Source organism: Chiloscyllium plagiosum, unplaced genomic scaffold (genome assembly GCF_037043375.1).
Source record: "Chiloscyllium plagiosum isolate Xiang-an unplaced genomic scaffold, Cpla_swu_hap1 HiC_scaffold_16, whole genome shotgun sequence".
Lineage (NCBI taxonomy): Eukaryota > Metazoa > Chordata > Chondrichthyes > Orectolobiformes > Hemiscylliidae > Chiloscyllium > Chiloscyllium plagiosum.
In genome coordinates, this window is record NW_028270154.1 from 41,019,274 (window position 1) to 41,045,975 (window position 26,702).

The window sequence follows — 26,702 nt, forward strand, 5'->3', positions numbered from 1 at the left end:
CCGCCTCCACACGCAACTTCCCCCTACTATCCTTGACTGGACCTATTCCTACCCTAGTCATTCTTTTATTCCTAACGTACCTATAGAAAGCCTTAGGGTTTTCCCTAATCCTATCTACTAAGGACCTTTCATGTCCCCTCCTTGCTGCTTTTAGCTCTCTCTTCAGGTCCTTCCTGGCTACCCTATAACTCTCAATCGCCCCAATTGAACCTTCACGTCTCATCTTGAGATAGGCCGCCCTCTTCCATTTAACAAGGGATTCCAATTCCTTATTAAACCACGGCTCCCTCGCACGACCCTTTCCTTCCTGCCTGACAGGTACATAATTATCAAGGACACTCAATAGTTGCCCCTTGAACAAGTTCCACATATCATTTACACTCTTGCCTTGGAGTCTACTTTTCCAAGCCACACATCCTAAGTCATGCCTCACCGCATCATAATTTCCCTTACCCCAGCTATAATTCTTGCCCTGTAGTACACACTTATCCCTCTCCATCACGAGTGTAAAAATCACCGAATTATGGTCACTATCCCCAAAGTGCTCACCTACCTCTAATTCTAACACCTGGCCTGGTTCGTTACCCAGAACCAAATCCAGTATGGCCTCACCTCTTGTTGGCCTGTCTACATATTGTGTCAGGAAACTCTCCTGCACACATTGAACAAACACTGACCCATCTAACGAACTTGAGCTATAGCTTTCCCAATCAATATCAGGAAAGTTAAAGTCCCCCATAACAACCACCCTATTACTGTCACTCATCTCCTGAATCACCTTCCCAATCCTTTCTTCAATGATTCTAGGACTATTAGGAGGCCTGTAAAAGACTCCTAACAGGGTGACCTCACCTTTCCTATTCCTAACCTCAGCCCAAACTACCTCAGATGGCAAGTCCTCATCCATCGTCCTTTCCACCGCTGTAATACTATCTTTGACAAGCAATGCCACACCTCCCCCTCTTTTACCCCCACCTCTGACCCTACTAAAACATTTAAATCCCGGAACCTGCAACAGCCAATCCTGTCCCTGTTCTAGCCATGTCTCCGTAATAGCCACAACATCGAAGTCCCAGGTACCAACCAACGCTGCAAGTTCACCTACCTTATTTCGTATACTTCTTGCATTGAAGTATACACACTTCAAGCCACTTCCCTGTTTACAGGCACCCTCCTTGGAAATTGATGCCATGTTCCTCACCTCCCTACACTCCAGGCCCTGCACCCTGAAGCTACAATCTGGGTTCCCATGCCCCTGCCGAGTTAGTTTAAACCCCCCCCAAGAGCACTAGCAAACCTCCCCCCAAGGATACTGGTTCCCCTCAGGTTCAGATGTAGACCATCCTGTTTATAGAGGTCCCACCGTCCCCAGAAAGAACCCCAGTTATCCAAAAACTGGAACCCCTCCCTCCTGCACCATCCCTGAAGCCACGCATTTAATTGTTCTCTCTCCCTGTTCCTCGAATCTCTATCACGTGGCACGGGTAACAAACCAGAGACAACAACTCTGTTTGTTCTAACTCCAAGCTTCCAATCTAGCTCCCTGAAAGCCTGTCTAACATCCTCAGCACTCCTCCTACCTATGTCGTTGGTGCCAATGTGGACCACGACTTCGGGTTGCTCCCCCTCCCCCTCCAGGACCCGGAAAACACGATCAGAGACATCACGTACCCTTGCACCTGGGAGGCAACATACCAAACGTGAGTCTCTCTCGTTCCCACAAAACCGCCTATCTGTGCCACGAACTATCGAGTCCCCAATTACTACTGCTCTGCTCTTCTTCACCCTTCCCTTCTGAGTAACGGGGACAGGCTCCGTGCCAGAGACCTGAGCCCCGTTACTTACCCCTGGTAAGTCATCCCCCCCACAAGTATCCAAAACGGTATACTTGTTCTTGAGGGGAATGGCCGCAGGAGGTCCCTGCACTGGCTGCTTCCTCCCAGTCCCCCTCACTGTCACCCATCTATCTGCCATCTTTGGAGTTACTACTTCCCTATAACTCTGATCTATGACCCCCTCTGCCTCCCGAATGATCCGAAGTTCATCCAACTCCAGCTCCAGTTCCCTAACACGGTCTTGGAGGAGCTGGAGATGGGTGCACTTCCTGCAAGTGTAATCGGCAGGGACGTCGATGGCATCCCTCACCTCATACATGTTGCAGGAGGAACATTGCACTGCCTTCACTGCCATCCCTCTAAAGCTAACTGTTTAAACAAAAACTGTGTCTAAATAATACAAGCAAAATTCAGCACTTACCTGCTTGCCACAACAGATGTTATTATTAGGTTAGAGGAGGAGGGCGGGTGGGAGGCACTACCCGTGTAGTGCCTCGGGTTCCTCTCCTTCACGCTTTTAAAGGGGGAAAAAACTAACCCAGCTAAGCTTACACTAACTGCTTCCGGGTCTCGGCTGCCCCTCTGCTTGCCGTCACTTCCTCTGCTGCTCCCGCTCTTTCTGTGAAGGAGAGAGAAAACAAAACACCGATGCCCGCTACAGGTAAGTAATTTTGAAAAAAACTCTTACCTTAGCTGTAGTCTCCCGGGTTCACCTCAACTCGGCCGCTGCTCCCACTCAAATGACCGTTGGTGGTGAAACAGTGAGTATTTATACTCACAGTTCTCCTTCCCGGCTGCCCCTCTGCTTGCCGTCACTTCCTCTGCTGCTCCCGCTCTTTCTGTGAAGGAGAGAGAAAACAAAACACCGATGCCCGCTACAGGTAAGTAATTTTGAAAAAAACTCTTACCTTAGCTGTAGTCTCCCGGGTTCACCTCAACTCGGCCGCTGCTCCCACTCAAATGACCGTTGGTGGTGAAACAGTGAGTATTTATACTCACAGTTCTCCTTCCCGGCTGCCCCTCTGCTTGCCGTCACTTCCTCTGCTGCTCCCGCTCTTTCTGTGAAGGAGAGAGAAAACAAAACACCGATGCCCGCTACAGGTAAGTAATTTTGAAAAAAACTCTTACCTTAGCTGTAGTCTCCCGGGTTCACCTCAACTCGGCCGCTGCTCCCACTCAAATGACCGTTGGTGGTGAAACAGTGAGTATTTATACTCACAGTTCTCCTTCCCGGCTGCCCCTCTGCTTGCCGTCACTTCCTCTGCTGCTCCCGCTCTTTCTGTGAAGGAGAGAGAAAACAAAACACCGATGCCCGCTACAGGTAAGTAATTTTGAAAAAAACTCTTACCTTAGCTGTAGTCTCCCGGGTTCACCTCAACTCGGCCGCTGCTCCCACTCAGTGTCCTTATCCTACTCCTCGGAACTCTGCTCCGCTTTCCCGTAACGCTTCAACATTTATCACATTGCCCCCCCCCCTGCCTACTGACCACAGTACACAAGGATGTTGCAAACACTGTGTCTGGATTATACTGAAGTGGCCATCCCCCAAACTGCTCCAAGCTGCAAAAATACCTCTTCAGCAGCTCAACCATCTATGCCTCTTGTTCATCAACTCCCCCTGCCTTCTTATCCCAGATACACCTGAACCATTGCATTCATGAGAGTACATCATTACACTTACATGGCACATGCTCCTCTTTCCCACAATACCTTGGAAGTTCCACAGATGATGGGATGCTTTTGTTTAACATTCACATTTTAAGTCATTGCCACTAACCCCTGCATCACTGAGATGACAATATTAGTTTTGCCAGCACCAGAAATATGTTGCCATCTGCCTTTAACTAAAACATTGCCATCAGCACATTTCTGCTGCATGCATTGCATATTGGCAAAGAAACGTTTACAAATGAATTATACCTGGACTTTGGAAACACACACTTCATGTATTTGCCCTTCAATGTCCTGACATGCAGCAGGTTTTGTGCTTTTGCCTATGTGAAAATGTTACCCCTCAGATCTTTTTTAAATCTTCCCCTCTCACCTTAAACCTATGCCCTCTAGTTATCGACTCTCCCACATGAGAAAAAAGATGTTGGCAAATCATCATCTCCATGCCCATCATGATTTTATATACCTCCACAAGGTCACCCTTCAGCCTCTGACACTCCAGGGAAAATAACCCCAGCCTAATCAGCCTCTCCTTATAACTCAAACCCTCAAGTCCCAGCACCATCTTTGTAAATCTTTTCTGCACCTTCTCAAGGTTAACAACATTCCTCCTATACAAGGACAACCAGAATTGTACACAGTAGTTTAAAAGTGGCCTGACAAATGTCCTGTATACTTGCAACATAACTCTCAACTCCTATACTCAATGTTTTTACCAATGAAGGCAAACGTGTCAAACACCGTCTTCACTGTCTACCTGCGGGTCCACTTTCAAGGAACTATGCACCCGCACCCCTCGGTCTCTTTGTTCAGCATCACTCCCCAGGGCTCTACCATTAACTGTATAAGTCATGCCCTGTTTTGCCTTACCAAAATGCAACACCTCACATTTATCTAAATTAAATGCCATCTGCCAATCCTTGGCCCAATACCCTGACCTATTGTACTCTGAGATAATCTTCTTAATTTTGCATTACACACCTATTTTGGTGCCATCTGCAAACTTACTAACCATATCTCCTATATTCACAACTTAGATCCCTTGTGATCTAACTTACTAACGAGTCCACCATGTGGAGCCTTGTCAAACTTTTTCTCAAGTCTTATGATAATATGCCTAAGTGCACAAAATGGATTTGTTTTAATACAGTCTCTATAAGACACATTTACTGATCCAAACATGTGTTTGCTTTCATCTGTTGTTTGACAGTGTGCAATGAAAAAGAGCTGAGGAATCTCGCTTCCAGACTGAAAGACTGGTTCGGGGCTTTACATGCTGATGCCAACCAAGACGTAAAATTTAAATCAATCAAGCAATCAGAGCAGACCCGTAAGTAAACCTCTTCACACGAGTTACTGTCAACTAAAATTAGCTTGCTAACAAAGGAAAACAGGTAGTGTTAACAGTCTATCAAAGAAATTGTCAACAATTATAAGGAATTTTAGGTTTTTGCTGGAATTGAGGATTCTCCCACCTTTCTTCTAAAACTATAAGCACAAGCATTTTATAAGATAGAGGCTCAGATATTTATATTCCAGTTTAATGCTGGTGCAAAATGCCTTTCATGTTCTGCAGTGCAAATTAACTATGAAAGCATGACACCAAGATGAAATGGAATAAGAATCACTCTTCCAAGCACAAACACTGGATTTAACAGTGAAAGTACAGAATCGGGGTGAAGCAAAACCATTAAAAACAATATTATCTTCGCAAGATTCGTATACTCTTGGTTTAACTTCCATCTGTGACCCTAAATTTCTGAACTTCACGCCATTATCATTTCTGTCCAGTGTCAAATTTATAAAAGAATGTTTTGGCAGAAATAGAGATAGGTAACGATAGTGCAGGAGAGGTTGGATCATAAACCAATATCATTCGAATTAAAGTTTTCAATCTCATTGCCTTTCCTATTTGAAATTAGATTGGGAGATATTGAAGTTAACGATTCAAGTCCAATTTGGTGGTTTTTCAGAACTGAAGACTTTTGAAGAGTCCAATTGGACTCAAAACATTGACTCCCTCTTCTCACAGAGGCTGCCAGGCCTACTGCATTTTTCTATTTTTGTTTCAGACTTCCAGCATCCGCCATATTTTACTTGTATTTGAAATAGTTTTTAGTGAATCCATGGCAGCCTCATTTAAGTGATGGGTTTTTCCCAAAAGCCTAGATTAAGACTGATTATTTGAATTGATCATTCCTGTAGTGAGTGCCAGTACTGAAAACTGACCAATTGAATGACTCTTTGCAGTAAAATATAACAGTACGCCATCTGGTAACAATGACATCCAATATAATCTGAACAAAAAAAATCACAAAAGTTAAATTAAAATTTTGCCTTTACAACATCTGGAAAATAACACACCAGATAAACTAGGGATGATTTTGCCCTTACCAAAAAAACATGCAAAACATGCCAGTCTGGTGCCAAATGGCCCATTTTGAGAATCAGCCTCAATAGTAACGGGAATGCTCAGCAAGTCAATCAGTGTGTGCAGAAAGAAACAGAGTAAATTTTTCAGTTCTCTGCATCTCTCCCCATTTGCTGCCACACTGCTGAGCTTTTCCAACCTCCTGCTTTTGTCGAAATCGTATTGAGTCATTGATTTGTGGCAGGAAATGAATTTTTCTTTGGTTGAACATCTACCCAATAATAATCGAGAGTTCCTAGAGTTTACAAAATCTTCAGTCATTCTGGGAACGTCCAAAACATTCTGATCATTATTTTAAATGGACCAAAATCCTGACTTAGAGACTGCTTCTCCAGGCAGTAGGTTCAATGAAACTTCACTGTAGTCACAGCATTTGCATCTCATTTTCTGGGTGCTACCATCCCAATTTTAGCCGGTAGTCCTGTCCCATTTGTGTAAGGAGTTTGCCTTTTATTCCCTGAAATTATTTGCAGAGCAAATTGCTGGATTGAGCCTGGATCAGCACGTGGTGAATCAACACTTTCTCTGCTTTTCTGGTGGTGTATGGGAGTAAGTTGAGTAATGCATCCACTGAGCAATACCCCTCTGGCCTCTTGAGCTCTAATCTCACAGTGGTAATGACACTGAAGCTGTCATCATTTACCATGATGCAGCTGCATTAGGTGTCATTCTATGCACAGAATAATGTGGAATTTCAAATTGCTGTCACTAACTCTATGCTCCTCAGGGGATGTACTGTTGAGATCCACCCAGTCTGTAATCAACTGGAAATTATTGAATGAGTGGGAACTTTTACTGCGCACCATTAAGTCTCGCTATGAATCTCTCGAAAGGATACACCTTGTTGAATTAGGTGTAACTGGTTTTTAACTGCATCTTAAGTTCCAAATTTCTGCTGAATACTCTCACTAGCCCTTAAAAACTTATTTTATCATATGAAAATTTCATAGCTTTGCATGCTTTACAGATTACATTTTTTATAATTTAGGTTTATAACATTTAATCTTTTTAATTTTTGTGAGGCATGACCTACCCCTCGCAAAGCCATGCTGACTGTCTCTAATCAAACTATTGTTTTCCAAGTAATCATAAATCCTGTCTCTCAGAACTATCTCCAATAATATGCCCACCATAGCCATAAGGCTGACTAGTCTGTAATTCCTAGGATTATCTCGATTCCCTTTCTTGAACAAGGGATTAACATTTGCCACCCTCCAGTCATCTGCACTACACCAGTAGACAGTGAGGGTGCAAAGATCATCACCAAAGGCACAGCAATCTCCACCCTCGCTTCCTGTAGTAACCTTGGATATATTCCATCTGGCCTAGGGGACTTATCTATCCTTATGTTTTTCAACATTTTCAGAACATCCTCCTTCTTAACATCAGCCTGTTTGAACATATCAACTTGTTTCACATTGTTCTCACAAATGACAAGGTCCCTTTCAGTCGTGAATACTGAAGCAAAGTACTCATTAAGGACTCCACTACCTCCTCTTGTCATAGAGCTTGTCAAAGAGCCCACAAGGGAGCAGGCTATTCTGGACCTAGTGCTATGTAATGAACCAGACTTTATAAAAAATCTTAAAGTAATGGAACACTTAGGAAGCAGCGATCATAATATAGTAGAGTTAAGTCTGCAGTTTGAAAGAGAGAAGGCAAAATTGGATGTAATGGTGTTACAGTTAAATAAAGGTAATTATGAGGGCATGAGAGAGGAACTGATGAAAATAGACTGGAAGCAGAGCCTAGCGGGGAAGACAGTAGAGCAAAAATGGCATGAGTTTGTGGGTATAATTGAGGACATTGTATAGAGGTTCATCCCCAAGAAAAGAAAGATTATCCAGGGAGGGATTAGACAGCCATGGCTGACAAAGGAAGTCAGGAATTGTATTAAAGAAAAAGAGAGATCCTATAAAGTGGACAAGAGCACTGGGAAATCACAAGATTGGGAAGGCTACAAAAACAGAGGATAACAAAGAGAGAAATAAGGAAGGAGAGGATCAAATATGAAGGTAGGCTAGCCAGTAATATTAGAAACGATAGTAAAAGTTTCTTTCAATACGTAAGAAACAAACGACAGGCAAAAGTAGACATTGGGCCACTTCAAACTGATGCTGGAAGCCTACTGATGGGAGATAAGGAAATAGCTGGAGAACTTAATAAGTACTTTGCGTCAGTCTTCACAGTGGAAGACATGAGTAATATCCCAACAATTAAAGGGAGTCAGGGGGCTGAGTTGAATATGGTTGCCATTACAAAAGAGAAAGTGCTAGAAAAGCTAAAAGGTCTTAAAATTGATAAATCTCCTGGCCCCAATGGGCTACATCCTAGAGTTCTGAGGGAGGTGGCTAAGGAAATAGCGGAGGCGTTGGTTGAGATCTTTCAAAAGTCACTGGAGTCAGGGAAAGTCCCGGATGATTGGAAGATCGCTGTTGTAACCCCCTTGTTCAAGAAAGGATCAAGACAAAAGATGGAAAATTATAGGCCAATTAGCCTAACCTCGATTGTTGGTAAAATTCTAGAATCCATCATTAAGGATGAGGTTTCTAAATTCTTGGAAAAGCAGGGTCGGATTAGAACAAGTCAACATGGATTTAGTAAGGGGAGGTCGTGCCTGACAAACCTGTTGGAATTCTTTGAAGAGGTGACAAGTAGATTAGACCAGGGAAACCCATTGGATGTGGTCTATCTATACTTCCAAAAGGCCTTTGATAAGGTGCCACACGGGAGGCTGCTGAGCAAGGTGAGGGCCCATGGTGTTCAAGGTGAGCTACTGGTATGGATTGAGGATTGGCTGTCTGACAGAAGGCAGAGAGTTGGGATAAAAGGTTCTTTTTCGGAATGGCAGCCGGTGACAAGCGGTGTCCTGCAGGGTTCAGTGTTGGGGATGCAGCTGTTCACGTTATATATTAATGATCTGGATGAAGGGACTGGGGGCATTCTCGCGAAGTTTGCCGATGATACGAAGTTAGGTGGACAGGCAGGTAGTACTGAGGAAGTGGGGAGGCTGCAGAAGGATCTAGACAGTTTGGGAGAGTGGTCCAGGAAATGGCTGATGGAATTCAATGTGAGCAAATGCGAGGTTTTGCACTTTGGAAAAAAGAATACAAGCATGGACTACCTTCTAAACGGTGAGAAAAGTCATAAAACCAAAGTACAAAGGGACCTGGGAGCGCTAGTCGAGGATTCTCTAAAGGTAAACATGCAGGTTGAGTCTGTGATTAAGAAAGCGAATGCAATGTTGTCTCTTATCTCAAGAGGGTTGGAATATAAAAGCACCATTGTGCTACTGAGACTTTATAAAGCTCTGGTTAGGCCCTATTTGGAGTACTGTGTCCAGTTTTGGTCCCCACACCTCAGGAAGGACATACTGGCACTGGAGCGTGTCCAGCGGAGATTCACACGGATGATCCCTGGAATGGTAGGTCTAACATACGACGAACGGCTGAGGATCCTGGGATTGTATTCATTGGAGTTTAGAAGATTAAGGGGAGATCTATTAGAAACTTACAAGATAATACATGGCTTGGAAAGGGTGGACACTAGGAAATTGTTTCTGTTAGGCGAGGAGACTAGGACCCATGGACACAGCCTTAGAATTAGAGGGGGTAAATTCAGAACAGGAATGCGGAGACATTTCTTCAGCCAGAGAGTGGTGGGCCTTTGGAATTCATTGCCGCGGAGTGCAGTGGAGGCCGGGACACTAAATATCTTCAAGGCAGATATTGATAAATGTGGTCTCTGTGCATTCTCCCAGTTATTCTACTTTCCAAGGGGAAATACCTATCACTACATCCACCTCAAAATTTTTATACAGAGAGATGCTACCTGACACATTGTGTGAACCACCAACTCTTCAAAAGAGCAACTTGGCTAATATCCTTTGTGTAAATTTGCCCCCACAGCCTTACATTTTCTTCCTTAGTCACAGAATTTTCAATGCTATGCACACATTGAAATTGCGATAGAGACCTTCAGCAAGCAAACTGCTTCCTCCAGACTGGCAACTTTAAGGAGTGCTAGTGATCCCCAAGCACCTCCACAATGCAGCAGCAGCCAATGGAAATTTGTCAGTAATCAGTCTGAAAATAGTTGCTAATCACTTTAAGTAGCACTGGTGCTTCCTGCTGCTGAATGCAAGTTCAGTTATGTCTGATCAAGAGATGTTGTTACAATCGTGGTGAGCCCGAAAGTAGTCGTGCTGGCGTCAAACTACAGTAAACACCGGTGTCATGATCTCCTAACTCTGTACTTCCAGCAGAGTTTATCTGCCAAAGGGGTAAAAACACTCACCAAAATGGCATCTGACATGACTCTCCCTATAAGTGCTTGGTTCCACAGATGCCCATGTTGAATCTCATAAGCCCTGTTTAAATCTCGAAAAGCCAAACTTTGTTGCTGTCAATTGTGTTACCGATGGCTGAAAGACATCAAGACATTAGAAAATTTCCTTGATCTTTCGTTGTTCGTGTCATGAAAATATATTTGCTTACTTGTGATTCCAGACAAAACCTTGCATTAGCATCTGATTCAAAGAAGTACCAACTGCAGTGCCCAGACCAAATATGGCACCTTTCCCAGTTATGCTTTATCTAGGCATCGTGTGTTGTAATTTAGCCCTGGTGAGTAGAGATGAGAGTTCTAGTTTTTGAACACTGTGTTGACATCCAAGAGGGTCCTCATATCTGAGAGTGGAATGGTGAGCTCCTATTGCTTCTAATTGTATTTAATGGCTCAAGGGGAGATGGATAAAAGGGTGAGGGATGTGGGAGACTAGATATGTGAGGGAGCTTGAGGTGAAGGAATCCCAAGAGAGCAATGACCATAATATGATAGAGTTCACCCTGCGGTTTTAGAGGGAGAAATTCAATTCAGATGTAACGGTGGTACAGTTGAGTAAAGGTAACTACAAAGATGAAGGAGGAGCTGGCCAAGGTTGATTGGAAGGGCAGCCGAGCAGGGAAGATGGTGGAGCAGCAATGGCAGAAGGCAGAGATTAGGGTTTAGATTAGATTCCCTACAGTGTAGTAACAGGCCATTTGGCCCAACAGGTCCACATCAACCCTTCACCCAGACCCATTTCCCTCTGACTAGCGCACCTGACACTATGAGCAATTTAACATGGCCAATTCACCTGACCGGCACATCTTTGGACTGTGGGAGGAAACCCACACATACACAGGGAGAATGTGCAAACTCCACACAGACACCCCCCCCCCCCCCGAGGGTGGAATCGAACCCAGGTCCCTGGCACTGTGAGGCAGCAGTGCTAACCACTGAGCCACCATGCTGCCTGGGTCTTTTTCAGGCTGGCAGCTGGTGACTAGCAGAGTTTCACAGGGTTTCGTGTTGGAATGTCATACATCAGTAACTTGGACAAAAGAACTGAGGGCATTGTTGCTAAGTTTGCAGATGACACAAAGATAGCTGGATGGACAGGTAGTGTTGAGGATGCAGGAGGCTACAGAAGGGCTTGGAAAAAGCAAGGAATTTGGGCAAAGAAGTGGCAGATGGAATACAATGTGGGAAAGTATAAGATTATGCACTTTGGAGGAAGAATAGAGGCATAGACTATTTTCAAAACATGGAAAGGCTTCAGAAATTTGAAGCACAATGAGAATTAGGAGTCCTATTTCAGGATTCTCTTACAGTTAACATGCAGCTTCAGTTGGCAGTTAGGAAGGCAAATGCAATGTTTGCATTCATTTTAAGAGGGCTAGTATACGAGAGCAGAAATATGCTACTGAGGTTGTATAAGACTCTGATCAGTTAAACAGTATTTGGAATATTGTGGAGAGAAATGAGATTTAAAATTTTGGGTTGAGTGGCCTCAGAACTGAACTGAGATGGAATGATGAAGGGCTCTGGCCAAAAACATTGATTTTCCTGCTCCTCAGGTTCTGCCTGACCTGCTGTGCCTTACCATCAACACACTCTTGACTTGGAAATATATTGCCATTCTTTTGCTGTCGCTGGGTCAAAATCATGGAATTCCCTCCCTTAGGGTATTGTGGGTGAACCCACAGTAGGTGAACTGCAGCAGTTCAAGAAGGCAGCTCACCACCACGTTGTCAAGGGCAACTAGGGATGGACAATAAATTCTGGCCCAGCCAGCAATGCCCACATTCCCCCAAATGAATAAATATAAGAAAAGTACTGCTGGACCTGCTGAGATTTTCCAGCATTTCTGTTTTTGTTTCTGCTTTACAGCATGTTGTGGGCAGATTTAGATCCTATATCTAAGGAAGGTTGGTGATGGCATTAGAGGAGGTTTACAATAATGATTTTGGACATATAGGGCTTGTCATATGAGGAATAGTTGCAGTTTTTGTGTCTGTACTAAGAGTTTAGAAGGATGAGGAAAGATCTGATTGAAACTTAGAGGATATGGAGAAGCCTGGATAGAGTGGACGTGGAGAAGATGTTTCCGCCAGTAGGAGAGACAAGGACGCAAGTCTCAGAGTGAAGGGATGGCCCTTCAGAACTAAGATGAGGAGTACTTCCTTCAGCCAAAGGGTGATTAATCCGTGGAACACATTGCTGCAGAAGGCTTGGAGGCCAAGAGTTTAGTGTATTTAAGACAGAGATAGGTTAGTTCTTGGTAGGTAGGGGGATGAAGGATTATGAGAGACAGGAGAATGGAATTGGGAAACATATCAGCCATGACTGCATGGCCTAATTCTGCTCCTATATGTTATTATTTTATGATCTAAATGCTCAGTGCCTGGGACCCCAATAATATTTAGCTAACGTTCAAGATCAGGTCTTAGAAAGACTATACAGAAAGTGAAAAAGAATATGAATAATTGTGAAGCCAGTAGAAATTGATGTCTATGGGTGCAGTCATAGATTCATAGAACCATACAGCACAGAAACAGATCCTTTGGTCCAACCACTCCATGCTGAACATAATCCCAAACTAAACTAGTCTTACCTGCCTGCTCCTAGCCCATATCCCTCCAAACCTTTCCTATTCATGTATCTATCCAAATGTCCTTTAAACGGTGCAATTGTACCCACATCCACCACATTCTCAGGAAGTTTGTTCCACAAATGAACCACCCTCTGTGTAAAACATTTGCATCATGTCTCTTTTTTTAAATCTCTCTCCTCTCACCTTAAAAATATGCCGCCTTGTTTTGAAATTCCCCATCTCTATCAAAACATCTCATTATTTTATAAACTCTTATCAGATCATCTCTCAACCTCCAGTGAAATAAGACACAATTTTCTTTGCAAAAACCCATGCTGACTATCTTTAATCCATTTTTTATTACAGTAGATTCCCCACAGCGTGGAAACAGGCCTTTCTTCCTAACAAGTCCAACCGACCCTCCAAACAGTAACCCACCCAGACTCATTTCTGTATATTTCCCCTTGACTAATGCACCTAACACTATGGGCAACTTAGCGTGGTCAATTTACCTGACCTGCACATCTTTCGGAATGTGGGAGGAAACCGGAGCACTCAGAGGAACCCCACGCAGACACGGGGAGGATGTGCAAACTCTACACAGACAGTCGCCCAAGGCTGGAATCAAATCCAGGTCCATGGCGCTGTGAGGCAGCAATACTAACCACTGAGCCACCGTACCACTGGTTCTAAGTACTGAAGCTCTCACATTAATTTCATCTACCGTTCCTAGGCCAAATGCTTAAGGGATTTGTTTTTCAAATTAAGCAAAGGTGTCTAAAGTTAAATGGACCAGCATGAATGCACCTTCTTTCATGAGAATTAGACTTGCTTTTCAGATGTCAACCCTTTAACCGCAATTGTGCAAAGGTCCAGGGTTCAGGAATTGTCCCTTTAGATTCAAAAATTACAAATGTAATTTCATTATTTAAAAAGTGAGGAGAGAAACTAGCAAAACAATGACTTCTTAGTCCAGCATCTGAACATTGGTTGTAAAGGAATTGGTGGAACTCATATTTAAGGTGGTGGAATTTTCCCCTGGGGTGTTGAGAACAATGGTATATGTCAGGCAAGAATTCAGAATCAGATTCCCCACATCAAGTTACACTGTTGCAATTCAGTCCTGCCTCCTTAGGTGGCGCAATCACTTTCTTGCCATCAGGTGACAAGAAGTCGACATAGATGTATTTGCAGCTTATTAATTACACGTCTTAATGGAATTAACTTCCCCCTTTTGGTTAACCTTTGCCTAATTGAGATAGTAAATGCTTTATACAGAAAACAAATGGATACCTCCGCGGTTACGTTAGAGCCTGGGTGTCCTTGGAGAAGGAGCACGCAGTGTCGACCAACACCCTGGAGTTGTTCAGGGAGAGGTGGGCACCGCAGGGAGTGGAGTGCATCATTTCTCCCTCCAACTCTATTTTGATTTAGTCCCTACCCTCCCCTTCACTGTTTTGATCACACAGCACTGCCCTTTGATGTGAAGGGCAGTGTTTGTCACTGCCCACCCGGGTGTTTTCCTATCTTCCTGTTGGTGGAATTTGAATAAAGATTGGTGCACTTTGTGTCTTTCACTGTGTCTCACACCTGCACACACACACCATGGGTGCTGGGGGAAAAAATAAGCACTACCGCACTTAGGTGGTAGTGTGGGGGTTAAAAAAAAAGAAAATAAAAGAAGAAGAAAAAAAATTTAAAAAAATAAAAATAAATAAACAGAAGTTTCAACTGCTAAAAAAGAAAAAAAAAAACAAATGGATACCAATCAAGTTGGGGTCCTCTATCTCCGGTCCATGTGAGTACACATATACTGCAGCCGTCATGAGCCTTTTCTTTAGACGGAACTGCTTCAACTGCAGTAAAGGGACTCAACTGAAACAAGGAGAGTGTGAAGAGGCATCACAGCATAGGGTGTGCAACACAAGAGAAAATGTGAAAAATGGGGGTAACTTTTGAGTCAAAGACAGTGAGGAGCTTAATATCTGAGAACCCCAGTCAGTTTGCCCCCCTCAACCTAGCTATGGGCCAGTTTTTCCTCCCCTGAAATAGAGAAGAATTGAGTGGGATGGGATTGGTTACAGGAGTAGTTTGTGAGCTTGCATTATCTTTGCCAGGGTGGTGAGTAGGAATCACAGAGGGCAGGAAATATTAGTAGTTTAACAGGATGGGGTGGTGAGGATGCACGATTAGACACATGCGATGCTTGCGATCCATCCCTTTTGCAGAATGTGTGTACAGTGGCATGGTTGGACTGAGTAATAGCACTGTGTGTGTAAGCTAGTAGAGAAAGAAGATGCTGACACTTACCTTGCATAGCTCAGGATATCATTATCTCTTATTTCCTGGATTGCTTGCTGTCCCTTTTGCTGGGGTCAGTGAAGCTGTCTTGCACTGTGATCTCTGCCTGGACTGGATGTTCTGATGGGATCCACCTTGGAAAAGGCTATTCCCTCTATCTGTCACCCCTCCATCTAAGGACAGCACCAGTAATCCAGGGATCCATCAGAAAGGTTTTGACTGGTATTTCTGGTTTTGTGAGGTAAGCACCATAGGCTGAGCAAAGATTCCTGAATTACATCTAAACTGGTGTCCAGCTGGCCTTTCAGTGTGGGGTTAAAACATTCAACCCCAGAAGTTAATGCCAATGATGAAGAACTTCCAAGACATTTGCTCGTGATTCACTGAGTCACTCATGCAGCATCATGCTTGCATAAATACTGAACAAAAGTGCACTTAACCACAAGAGATAACTCATCCTGAAATGGCAGATACAATGCCATCCAATATGTTTGTTGTCATGCTTTAATTTCAAAATGTACAATTCTGAGCACAGTGACTGAGCATTTAGAGAAATTTGATCTGATTAGAGACAGCCAACATAGATTTGAAAAGGTTAGGTCATGTGCAATGAACCTAACTGAAATTTATGAGTAACTTCAGTAATAAACAGGGGAATATGGTTCATACAGACTTCCATAAAGTGTTTAATCAAGCTACATATAAGAGATTGTTATTTAAAATTGCAGCTAAAGGAACTGAAGGCAAGTGATTGACTTGGTTATGAGACTGGTTATGTGCTAGAAAACAAATAAAAAGGATGTTAGATAGATATTTGAATTGAAAGGAAATGACTAGTGTCTCAACAAAGCTGGGACTGTTCACTAGATTTATTCATTCGTAACATAACACAAGCAAGAGTCATTTAATCAAGGTTGCTGAAGGCACAAAGACCAATAGCATATTAACGAGTCAAAATGTGTGGTGCTGGAAAAGCACGGCTGGACAGGCAGCATCTGAGGAGCAGGAGAATCGATGTTTCGAGCATAAGCTCATCATCAGGAATGTAGGGGAGGCCCAAGGGGGCTAAAAGATAAATGGGAGGGGGGGATGGGGCTGGGAGGAAACTGGGAATGTGATAGGTAAATGAAGATAGGGAAGGTGGTGGTGATAGGTTAGAAAGGAGGGTGAAGCAATAGGTGAAAAAGAAGATGGACGGGTAGGACGGTTCAAGAGGGCGGTGCTGAGTTAGAGGGTTGGATCTGGAATAAGATTGGGGGAGAGGAGATGAGGAAATTGGTGAAATTAACATTGATCCCATGTGGTTGAAGGGTCCCAAGGAGGAAGATGAGGCAGTCTTCCTCCAGGCATTGGGTGGCTTGAATTTAGCGGTGGAGGTAGCCCAGGACTTGCATGTCCTTGGTGGAGTGGGAGGAGGAGTTAAAGTGTTCAGCAACCAGGGTGGTGGGGTTGTTTAGTGCATGTGTCCCAGAGATATTCTCTGAAATGTTCTGCAAGTTGGAGTCCTGTCTCCCCACTGTGGACATAGCAGTGCAGGTAAATCTCTGTCGGATGTGGACGAATCCTTTGGAGCCTTGGACGGAGGTGAGGGGGGGAGGTATGGGCAGGCAATGGTCTCTGCGAAAGCAGTTAGGGGTGGGAATGGAAATATATCTCTGGTGGTGGAGTCTGTTTGTGGTTAGCAGCAATGGCAGAGGATGATGCGTTGTATCCAGAGGGTAGAAGGTGAGGATCAAGGGGGTTCTGTCCTTGTTACAACTGGAGGGATTGGGTTCAAGGGCAGAGATGCAGGAAGTGGAGGAGATGCTAGAGGCCATTGTTGATCATGCAGGAGGGGAAATTGCAGTCCTTGAAGAAGGAGGCCATCTGGGACGTTCTATGGTGGAATTGGTCCTCCTGGGAGCAGATGTGGTGGAAGCAGAGGAATTGGGATAACATTTTTACAGGTGTGGGAGGAGGTGTAGTCTAGGTAGCTGTAAGGGTTGGTGAGTTTGAAGTAGTTGTCCATGTTGAGTTGAACATGGCCGGAAATGGAGATGGAGAGATTCAGAAGGGGAGGGACGTGTCGAAGATGGTCCAGGTGAACATGAGGTCAGGGTGGAAGGCATTTGTGAATTTGATGAACTGTTTGAGCACCAGGTTCTGCAGATACAGTCATCGATGTAGCACAGGAAAAGGTGGGGAATAGTGCCGGTGTAGCTGCAGAAGATTAACTGTTCCACGTACCCGAAGAGGCAGGCATAGCTGGGGCCCATGAGGGTGTCCATGGCCATCCCTTTGGTCTGAAGAAAGTGGGAGGATTCGAAGGAAAAATTGTTTAGGGTGAGGACCAGTTCAGCCAATCGAATGAGTGTGTCGGTGGAAGGCTACTGGTTGGGTCGGTAGGAGTGGAAGAAACCAGGGACTTGAAGGCCTTCATCGTGGCGGATGGATGTGTACAGGGACTGGATGTCCACGGTGAAGATAAGGCTTTGGGGGCCGGGGAATCAAACATCATGGAGGAGATGGGGGCATGGGTGGTGTCTTGAATGTATGTGGGGAGATCCTGGACCAAGGGGGAACAGAACGGTCTCAAAGTATAAGTTCAGTGGGGCAGGAGCAGGCGGGGCTGATGGGTTGACTGGGGCAGTCAGGTTTGTAAATTTTGGGTAAAAGGTACAAACCAGGTAGTGCGGGGGTTCCAAGACTATGAGGTTGGAGGCTGTAGGTGGGAGATCACCGGAGGTGTCGAGGTTGTGGATGGTCTGGGAGATGATAGTTTGGTGATGGGAGGTGAGATTGTGTTTGAGGGGGCAGTGTCTGTGGGTTGGCGCCTGACTTCAGCAATGAAGAGTTTAGTGCATCATACTACCACTGGTCCCCCCTGACTGCTGGTTTGATGGTACCACAGAATATCCCAAATGGCCTCCTACTTCAAGGTCCGCAATTTCCCCTCCCACCAGTCAACAATTCCCTCCAGCACATCTCCTCCACTTTCCACACCTCTGCCCTTGAACCCCGCCCCTACAATTGCAAAAAGGACAGAGCCCCCCTGGTCCTCACCTTCCATCCCACCAACCTCTGGATACAATGCATCATCCTCTGCCATTTCTGCCACCTATAAAACAGATCGCACCACCAGAGATATATTTGCATTCCCACTCCTATCTGCATTCCGCAGAGACCATTCCCTCCATGACTCCATTATTAGGTTCATAACCCCCCCCCCCCCCCACCCCCAACCCAACCAACCCTCCCTCCACTCCCAGCACCTTCCCTTGCCACCATAAGAGGTGTAAATCCTGCACCCACACCTTCTCTATCACCTCCATCCAAGGCTCCAAAGGATTCTTCCACATCTGACAGACAATTTTTCTGCACTTTCACACACATCACCTACTGTGTCCATTGCTCCCAATGTGGTCTCCTGTACACTGGGGAGACAGAACGCCAACTTGCGGAACATTTCAGAGAACATCTCTGGGACACACACGCTAAACAACCCCACCACCCTGTAACCAAACACTTCAACTCCTCCTCCCACTCCACCAAGGACATGCAAGTCCTGGGCATCCTCCACTGCCAGACTCAAGCCACCCGACACCTGGCGGCAGAAGAGCTCATCGTCCGTCTTGGGACCCTCCAACCATACTGGATCAATGTTGATTTCATCAGTTTCCTCAGCTTCCCTCCCCCCACCTTATCCCAGATCCAACCCTCCAACTCAGCACCGCTCTCTTGAACTGTCCTACCTATCCACCTTCCTTCCCACCTATCCAGTGCACCCTATGCTCCCATCTATCACCATCAGCCCCACCTTCATCTACACATCACATTCCCAGCTCCCTATCCCCAGCCCCAACTCCCTCCCATTTATCTCTCAACCACCTTGGGCCTCCCCCACATTCCTGATGAAGAGCTTATGCCTGAAATGTCGACTCTCCTGGTCCTCAAATGCTGCCTGATCTGCTGTGCTTTTGCAGGGCCACATGTTTTTGACTCTGATCTCCAGCATCTGCAGTCTTCACTTTCCCCATATTAACTAGTGTAGAAGGGAGCAGATTACAAAGGGACATTGATAGATGAAGTTAAGTGAGGACAACTGCGCAGACAGATTTAAGTAGAAATGCATAAGAAGTACCCATTCTCGACCATGAATGATAGTTCTGAGAATTATTTAAATGATTAAAAGCTATAATCAGGGGAGGTGCATAGATTTAGGAGTCATCTAGCTCGATCCCTAAAGTGTATTAGACAAGTACAAAAAATACTCTGATTGAATGCTGGCCTCTGAAACCAAAGGGCTAGAATATAAAACAGGGGGAGGTTTTGCTGCAGCTATACAAGACCCTGGTTAGATCACATCTGGAGTCACCTGCTGGCATCAAATAAAGCAACTAGCAATATTCCACCTCTGCTGAAACAAGTGTTGCATGAAGAGTATGCTGTTTGAAGCTCAGCTTTACTGGGTCGATCATATAGTTCATGACAAGGACTCCCAATACCAGAGGCAGTACTGTATACCTAGCAGAGCATGGAAAACCACACCATAGGGTCTCCCAAACCAAAATATAAAGACAACCTTAAAGTCATCCCCAGAGCTTGAAAGTTGGACCTGAACACCGAGCTAAATATTAATCCCGGACAAATCCAAATGGAAAAGTCTCTATTATCGAGAGATTTTGACATTAGAGGAGAACAGAATCAAGTATCTTCAGGACAAATAAGTGCAAGGCAAAGGGAAGGCCTCGATCCATCCCTGCAATACTGACTTCATGTGACGTTTTGTAATTGGTTATACAAAGTTAGACTTGGTCTAAGGTATAATGGAATGACATCAATATAGACAGGAAAGTGGATTTCCTGTTTTTTCTATTGCCTTTCTGTGCTGAACTGAAGTGATGAGAGAATCCATCCTGGGAATTCTGTGGAATGGGTAGGGCACCAGCATATATTAACTCTGAATGGAGTGTGGGACAGATTCACCAGATTGTTATCATAGCTCTAAGCATGAGACCATGAGGAGAAATTCCATGAATTGCTGGAATATTGAAGATTAAGATCTGATTTAATTGATCTTGTCAACTATTTTGAAAGGAATTGGTAAGATAGTTAGAAACCTTTACCTCTGACCAGTGATTATAGGATGAAGGACCATAACATTAAAATCAAAACCAAGTTATTCAGGAGACAGTGAAGGGGAAGAAGTTTCTGTTCTCGTGGGTGTTGAGTTTGGGGATGGGAAGGGAATATAAATGGAGCGATGGCAGTGTACCTGGCTCCACCAAAATTATGTTCAGGTGAGAATGCCCACCGTTGACTGTCCCAGCCCAATCTTAATTAAGGTCCTTAAGTAGACAATCACTAACTCCTCAAGGGTCTTATCCTCCTGCTGCTTAACCCAGTGCCAGGGAGATCAGTCACGGTGAAGTGAGCTGAAACAGTAGCTGTGACCATGCAACTAGCTAGTCACTCCTGGCGATGTTACTCTTCTGGTTGATTGAAGACGTGAGGTGTCCACTGAGAGTCATCTCCTGGCTTTGATACTGATCTGTCCATCTCTTGGCCCAGTGGCTCCTATCCCACAAACACCCCATCCACAAACCATATCCCCCCCATTTACCTGTGACCTCAGCCTCCCCCAACGTTTTATCTCTAGCAGCCACCACTACCCATACAGTGATGCTATCGAGTACCAGAGCTGTTTTTTACATTCATTCCTTGCAAGTGGGTGTCACAGGCAGGGCCAGCATTCGCTGTCCATCCATAATTGCCCTGGAGAAGTCAGTGGTGAGCTGCCTTCTTGAACCAATGCAGTCTTTGGAATGTAGAGACAGCCATAGTGCTGTTAGGATGTGAGTCCCATACATTTGACCCAGCAACAATGAAGGAATGATTATGTAGTTCTAGGTCAGGATGTGTTTGACTTGTGGTTTGGTGAACCTGCCCAAAAGGAGAGTTTAGATTAGAGTGGTGCTGGAAAAGGGTAGTGCATGTCTCTTGCCAGTTCGCTAGCCAACAGATGAGTGAAACCAACTACACCACTCCTCCCCCATATCACAACAAGGTACCTCCCAAGGAAACATTGTCTTAAAAGTGTTCCTTCTGCAAAAAACTGTAAATGCTAACTTAATGAATAGTTTCCAATCTGAGACTGACAGAGTTTTGCCTGCAAAGAAGCAAGGCAGACGGATAAAGTTAAGGTGATGATTAGCGGAAGAGTGGGACAGATCCAAATCTGGCCCGCTCATATTCCTCAGCACTATCAAAATAATCAAAAGCAGCCTGGGGAAAATCATTTGAAAAGTACTTACTGCATTTCTTTGAAACATAATTTTAAATTATTATAATCAACTTTGAGTTTCAATGTACTGTAATTGTGAACATAATTTGATAGCTGTATATTGAATTATTTATTTTAGCTACAGAATGTTTTGCATGTTAAAATTTCACAAAATCATACAGAGAGGCCCTTTGGCCCATTGAGTCGATGTTGCCAAAAGATATTCTGGGATTTTTTTCAGAATGCTATTGATAATTCTGGGCATTGGATCAGGAAAATCTGTAATCATTTTGTGTTCTATTGGCAGGAAAATTTCTTGGAATGAACTGCTAAGTGAAAATTAATTATCAATTAAATGTTACAATATTCTGTTCCACACAATGAAAGTCCACTGTGATCAACTTCAAAAGATATTAAAGACTATGAATTTCTTAAGGTTGTGGTAGCATCGCATCAATCATATTTAACAAACCTGTGCGAAACCCTGTTAAAACATTTGAAGTACACTTTGTGCAGGGCTCATATCTCTTTAACATGTTATCTTATATATGTTAACGTTAATTGTCCATAGTTATTCTACATTGATTAATTTTAATCAGTCATAATCAACTGGGATGTATTTGATTAATTTTAGAGTTAAAGGATAAAGAGATAAAAACTTGATGAATTTTATAGTCACATAAGAATTAATTAAGTTAAGGAATTTATTATCATTATGGAATTACTGCTTGCTTAAATGACAGCTGTTGTAAAGTTCATTTTGTCAGTTAATATCGGGTGACTATGCAATGAAGATATGCAAATATTTGGTTAAAAAATGATTAACACGTACTGTGAGCATATGTACTCACTGGGATCCTAATTTATTTTATGCATCAGTGCTTTTATATTCCATTGTGAGAAGGTGATACATTTCAGAATACTACTCATATTGGTTCTGAGTTCAGACTTGAGTTTAAATGTTAGTCTACCTTTTGAACACATTCCAGTTCGCTCAACCTCTACACAAAAACTGATTTAGTCATCTCTTATAGGATTTGACACCAGCATTCTGCCAATCTGCAAGGATTCTCTGGGTTGGATATTTAACAAGCTGGACATGAACTATGATCTTTTACTGGATCAATCGGAGCTGGGAGCCATTTACCTTGACAAGTATGAGCAGTGTATCAAGCCACTTTTCAACTCCTGTGACACATTTAAAGATGGAAAGCTTTCAAACAATGAATGGTGCTACTGTTTCCAGAGACAAGGTGGTAAGTTTTAAAGAGAACTCAAAGAAAACACTTGTTGAAATTCTAATTCAGAGGTTTTATTACTACAGGGCAACCTCGATTATCCTAACGACACAAGTGGGGAGTATTTTGTTCAAATCGTCAAATGTTCAGATAATCGAATGTTCAGATAACACAGTTTACCAAAGCATCAGGACCTTGACATCTTGTTCAGATAATCCAAAATTCGGATAATCAAAGTTCAGATAACTGAGGTTGTACTGTACACTATTTTCAATCTGTTAGAATTGTATTAGGCCTAAGAAATTTCTACCTTGCTCTGGAACAGACAAAGTAGAAGTTAGTGCTGGGTGTCTGCATTGTTCAGGAGGGAGGGAGTGAGGAATGCAGATATTGGAGAACAGAGTCAGAAAGTGTGGTGCTGGAAAAGCACAGCTGGTCAGGCAGCATGCGAGGAGCAGGAGAGTCAACGTTTTGAGCATAGGCATTCCTGATGAAGAGCTTATGCTCAAAACATCAACTCTCCTGCTCCTCGGATGCTACCTGACCGGCTGTGCTTTTCCAGCGCCACACTTAATGACGTCTACATTGTTCACACAACTATAGCTGGATATGGAAGATACAAGAGGTAGCTTCTTTTCCACAGCTAAGCTTTATACATAAAAAACTTAACTTGCTGCATTTGTAACTTTAAATAATTGGTAACATTACCGAGCTTCTGAAGTTATTTTCACATCTGCTGCTTCATCTGGCATTGACTGCCTTACTTCCAAATAGCATAACCCAAGCAAGAGTGCAAGATAAAGCAAATCTGAGAGCAAATTTTACCAGACCTTTGGGATGGGCTGGGACATGGAAAAATGGTGCAGAGAGGAGATGGAGGATTACTTGAAATCTTCTAGCCGTCATGCCAGTGACAGGAAAACTGGCAGATCTACGACCCCAACACACCCACAATTATTGTGAGCCATTTAAGTTGCCCGTTGAAGGCTACCTCTCACCTCCACAGACATTGTGCCTAATGGGAACAAGGCCGATCAGCCACCAGATGGAAGGACTGCCCATTCAAAACTGACCAGCACCCAATCACTTGGGACATTCTTGTCTGGCCCCAGCTTTCTTGCCTGCTTCAAATTCAGGCCAGGCTTTGTGAAATTCTACAGAAGGGGCAGTCACACATGGAGAGGAGCATCTTGAAGATGTATCAGGAGGGTAACAATAGAGAATTCCAATATACAACCATGGAGTGTATGAGAGTATTAATAAATAAGCAGGAAATGAAATGAGAAAAGCATCAAAGGTAAAAAGTGGAATAAAAGGAAAACACTTGAGTAAAGGAAAGCTCAGATATATTGATTCAGTGAAGTAGTAAAGTGCCTGGAAGACGCGAGGCTTGTAGATATGGCTTTAAACTAATTAGTTGGCAATTTTTGAAATATCAAAAAGAACAGAGGTGCAGGACAGTGAAGGGGCTGTCAATAATCAAAGCGTGACAAGAAGGCGTAGAAAATATATGCAGAGGGACAATGTAGAAACTAAAACCAATGTAAGTAATTATGGTAAAAATGCAAAGAGAGTAGCTAAAGTAAGTGAGGGGCTCTTGGAGGATGTGACTGGAGAATTGATAACAGGGAACATGGAAATGACAGATAAGTTAAAGCAACATTTTGTATCAGTTTTCACATTTGAGGACATTAAAAACATCCCTAAGATAACAGACTCTTGGAAGGAAAGACCTTGTAACTGTCTTTATCACAAGGAAGAAGGTATTCGATAAACTAGTGGAACTAAAGAAAAATAAATCACTAAGACCTGAGGGCTTGCATCCTAGGGTTTTTAGAGAATTGACTGCAGTGATAGTGGAGACATTGGTCAAAATATTCCAGAAGTCACCAGATTCTGGAAGGTTTCAGCGGATTGGAAAACTACTAAAGTGGCATCTCTGTTCAAGAAGGTAGGGGTACAGAAAACGGGAAGTTACAGGCAAGTTATCCAAACATCTGTCATTGAGAAAATACTACCATCTTTAATAAGGAAGAAATAGCAGAACATTTAGGAAAGCTAAACTCAACCAAACTGACTTGACATGATTTATAAAAGGGAGATCATGTTGGTCAAATTTGCTAGAGTGCTTTGAGGATATAACAAGCCTAGTGATAAAGAGGAATTGGTAAATATATGTACTGTCATGTAGTGTATTGGGTGTAATGTATCAACATGGATCAAGAATTGGGTAACATAATAAGGAATCTGCAAGTTAATATGGGTGGGTGAAGTGAATATGCAAAACTTCAATAAATGGAGGAAAGTATGAGGTCATGCACTCTGAAAGGAAGAATGAAAAGGCAGATGAGTATTTAAAAGGAGAGAAACAGCAAAAATGTGTAGTGCAGAGAGATGTGGGTACTCTTCTACAAGAAACACAAAAGTTTTAGCAAGTAATATTTTTTAAGTTTATTCACTTGTGGGACATGGGCATCGCTGGCTGTCCAGCACCTTCTTGTTGGGAGGTGTGGGCAATAGCAGAGGAAAGATGGTGACACCGGTGGAATGGAGAAGGTCATCAACCTTCTTAGTACACTGCTCAGCAGTGAGATTGCACTGGCCTGGGTCGCAACCTTGGGCCAGATTGGCAGGACATAGTGTCATGGCCATCTCTGCCATATCATGGGGGAAGAGAACAACTGTACAGTTTCAATGTTGGGAGTTCTGTTCGATCCATTACTGTACCATAACTGGAGGGGACTCGGAACCATAGACAAAAGAATCTTTCCTGACCTATATTCCAACAAATATTCTGCAATCAAACCATCAACCTACGTGTTGCTCTCTCACTCTCTCTCTCCACTGCACCAGCATCCCTTGTTGAGCAGGAAATCAAGAATATAGCTAATATCTGAAGTCAGTACAATTATGGCAGCATTCCCAGAACATAGGTGAAATAAGCCCACACAAATTTTTTTGGAACAGCACAGGACAAGTCAGCGAAGCTAATTGTGTGCTATGTGGCAGGTCAGAGTCATCATTGCAGACAGAATGAGAATCACCAGAGAAGTGGTTATCGGGTCTACATTCCATCTCCCCACAATATATGAAATCACATTGTAGGTAGTAAATTCAATAAACTTGATCAGAAGAATCTTGTGTACAATTCTGTGACAAAGTGACTAGATTGGAACTTTCACAGTGCCATTTGAAGGTGCATCCGGTGCAAGTGACAGACATTACTGAAGATGATCTAGACAAGTTGGAACCTCTGCCTTTTACAACCCCTTTTGAAAATAACCAAGGACAACACAACCTTGTTAAAAGAGCAGCATCATCACGATTGTAACCCACATGATATTGATAGTGGGGAACTCTGATGTTTATGCCATTGAATGTCAAGAGTTAAATGGTTAAATGGATGGTTAAATTATCTCTTGTTGGAGATGGCCATTGTCTGGCACTTGTGCAATGCAGATGTTACTTGCCATTTCTCAGCCCAATATTGTCAGTCTGCATATTGGTGCTTGCTGCTTGCTGCTTTTGGGCATAGACTGCTTCAGTATCTGAGAAGTTGTGAATGGTGCTGAACTTTGTGCAATTATCTGCAAACATCTCCACTTCTGACCTAATGATGGAGGGAAGGTCATAGAAGCAGCTAATGAGGAACTAGGACACCACTTGAGGAACCCCGACAGAGATGTCCTGGAGCTGATGACTGTACTCCATCAACCACAGCTCCCCTCCTTTGTGCTCGGTGTAACTCCAATTGATGGAGAATGTAATAAGATATTTACCATGAACTGTAGTTGGAATTCACATTCTCTTCAAGACAATCAAGGCCTAATATATTGGTTTTGATGGTTTCCATTTTTGTTTGACAAGTTTACTTTTGATTAATGAGATGTTAAGCACTATCTTATTGTACTTCTATCTATCAGAACAATGCAAGTTCAGCTGGCCATCATCAGAGAGCTGTTTTTGCAATCGCAACTTCATAATAGACACTGACAGTTGATTTAAAATACTAGATTTAAACTGCATGAGAAAATAACTATACGCCAAG

At 43.4% G+C, this 26,702-nt stretch overlaps 1 protein-coding gene across 4 annotated transcripts in view; it reads left to right on the forward strand.

Moving 5' to 3' along the window:
* Nucleotides 1–26,702, forward strand: part of spock1 (SPARC (osteonectin), cwcv and kazal like domains proteoglycan 1) — a 531,503-nt gene that overhangs the window by 492,591 nt on the left and 12,210 nt on the right. For all 4 annotated transcript variants that reach the window (XM_087995313.1, XM_087995312.1, XM_087995314.1 and 1 more), the window contains 2 exons: nt 4,717–4,836; nt 22,451–22,672. In XM_087995313.1, coding sequence (XP_087851439.1) covers nt 4,717–4,836; nt 22,451–22,672 — 342 coding nt within the window. The remainder of the gene's footprint in view (nt 1–4,716; nt 4,837–22,450; nt 22,673–26,702) is intronic.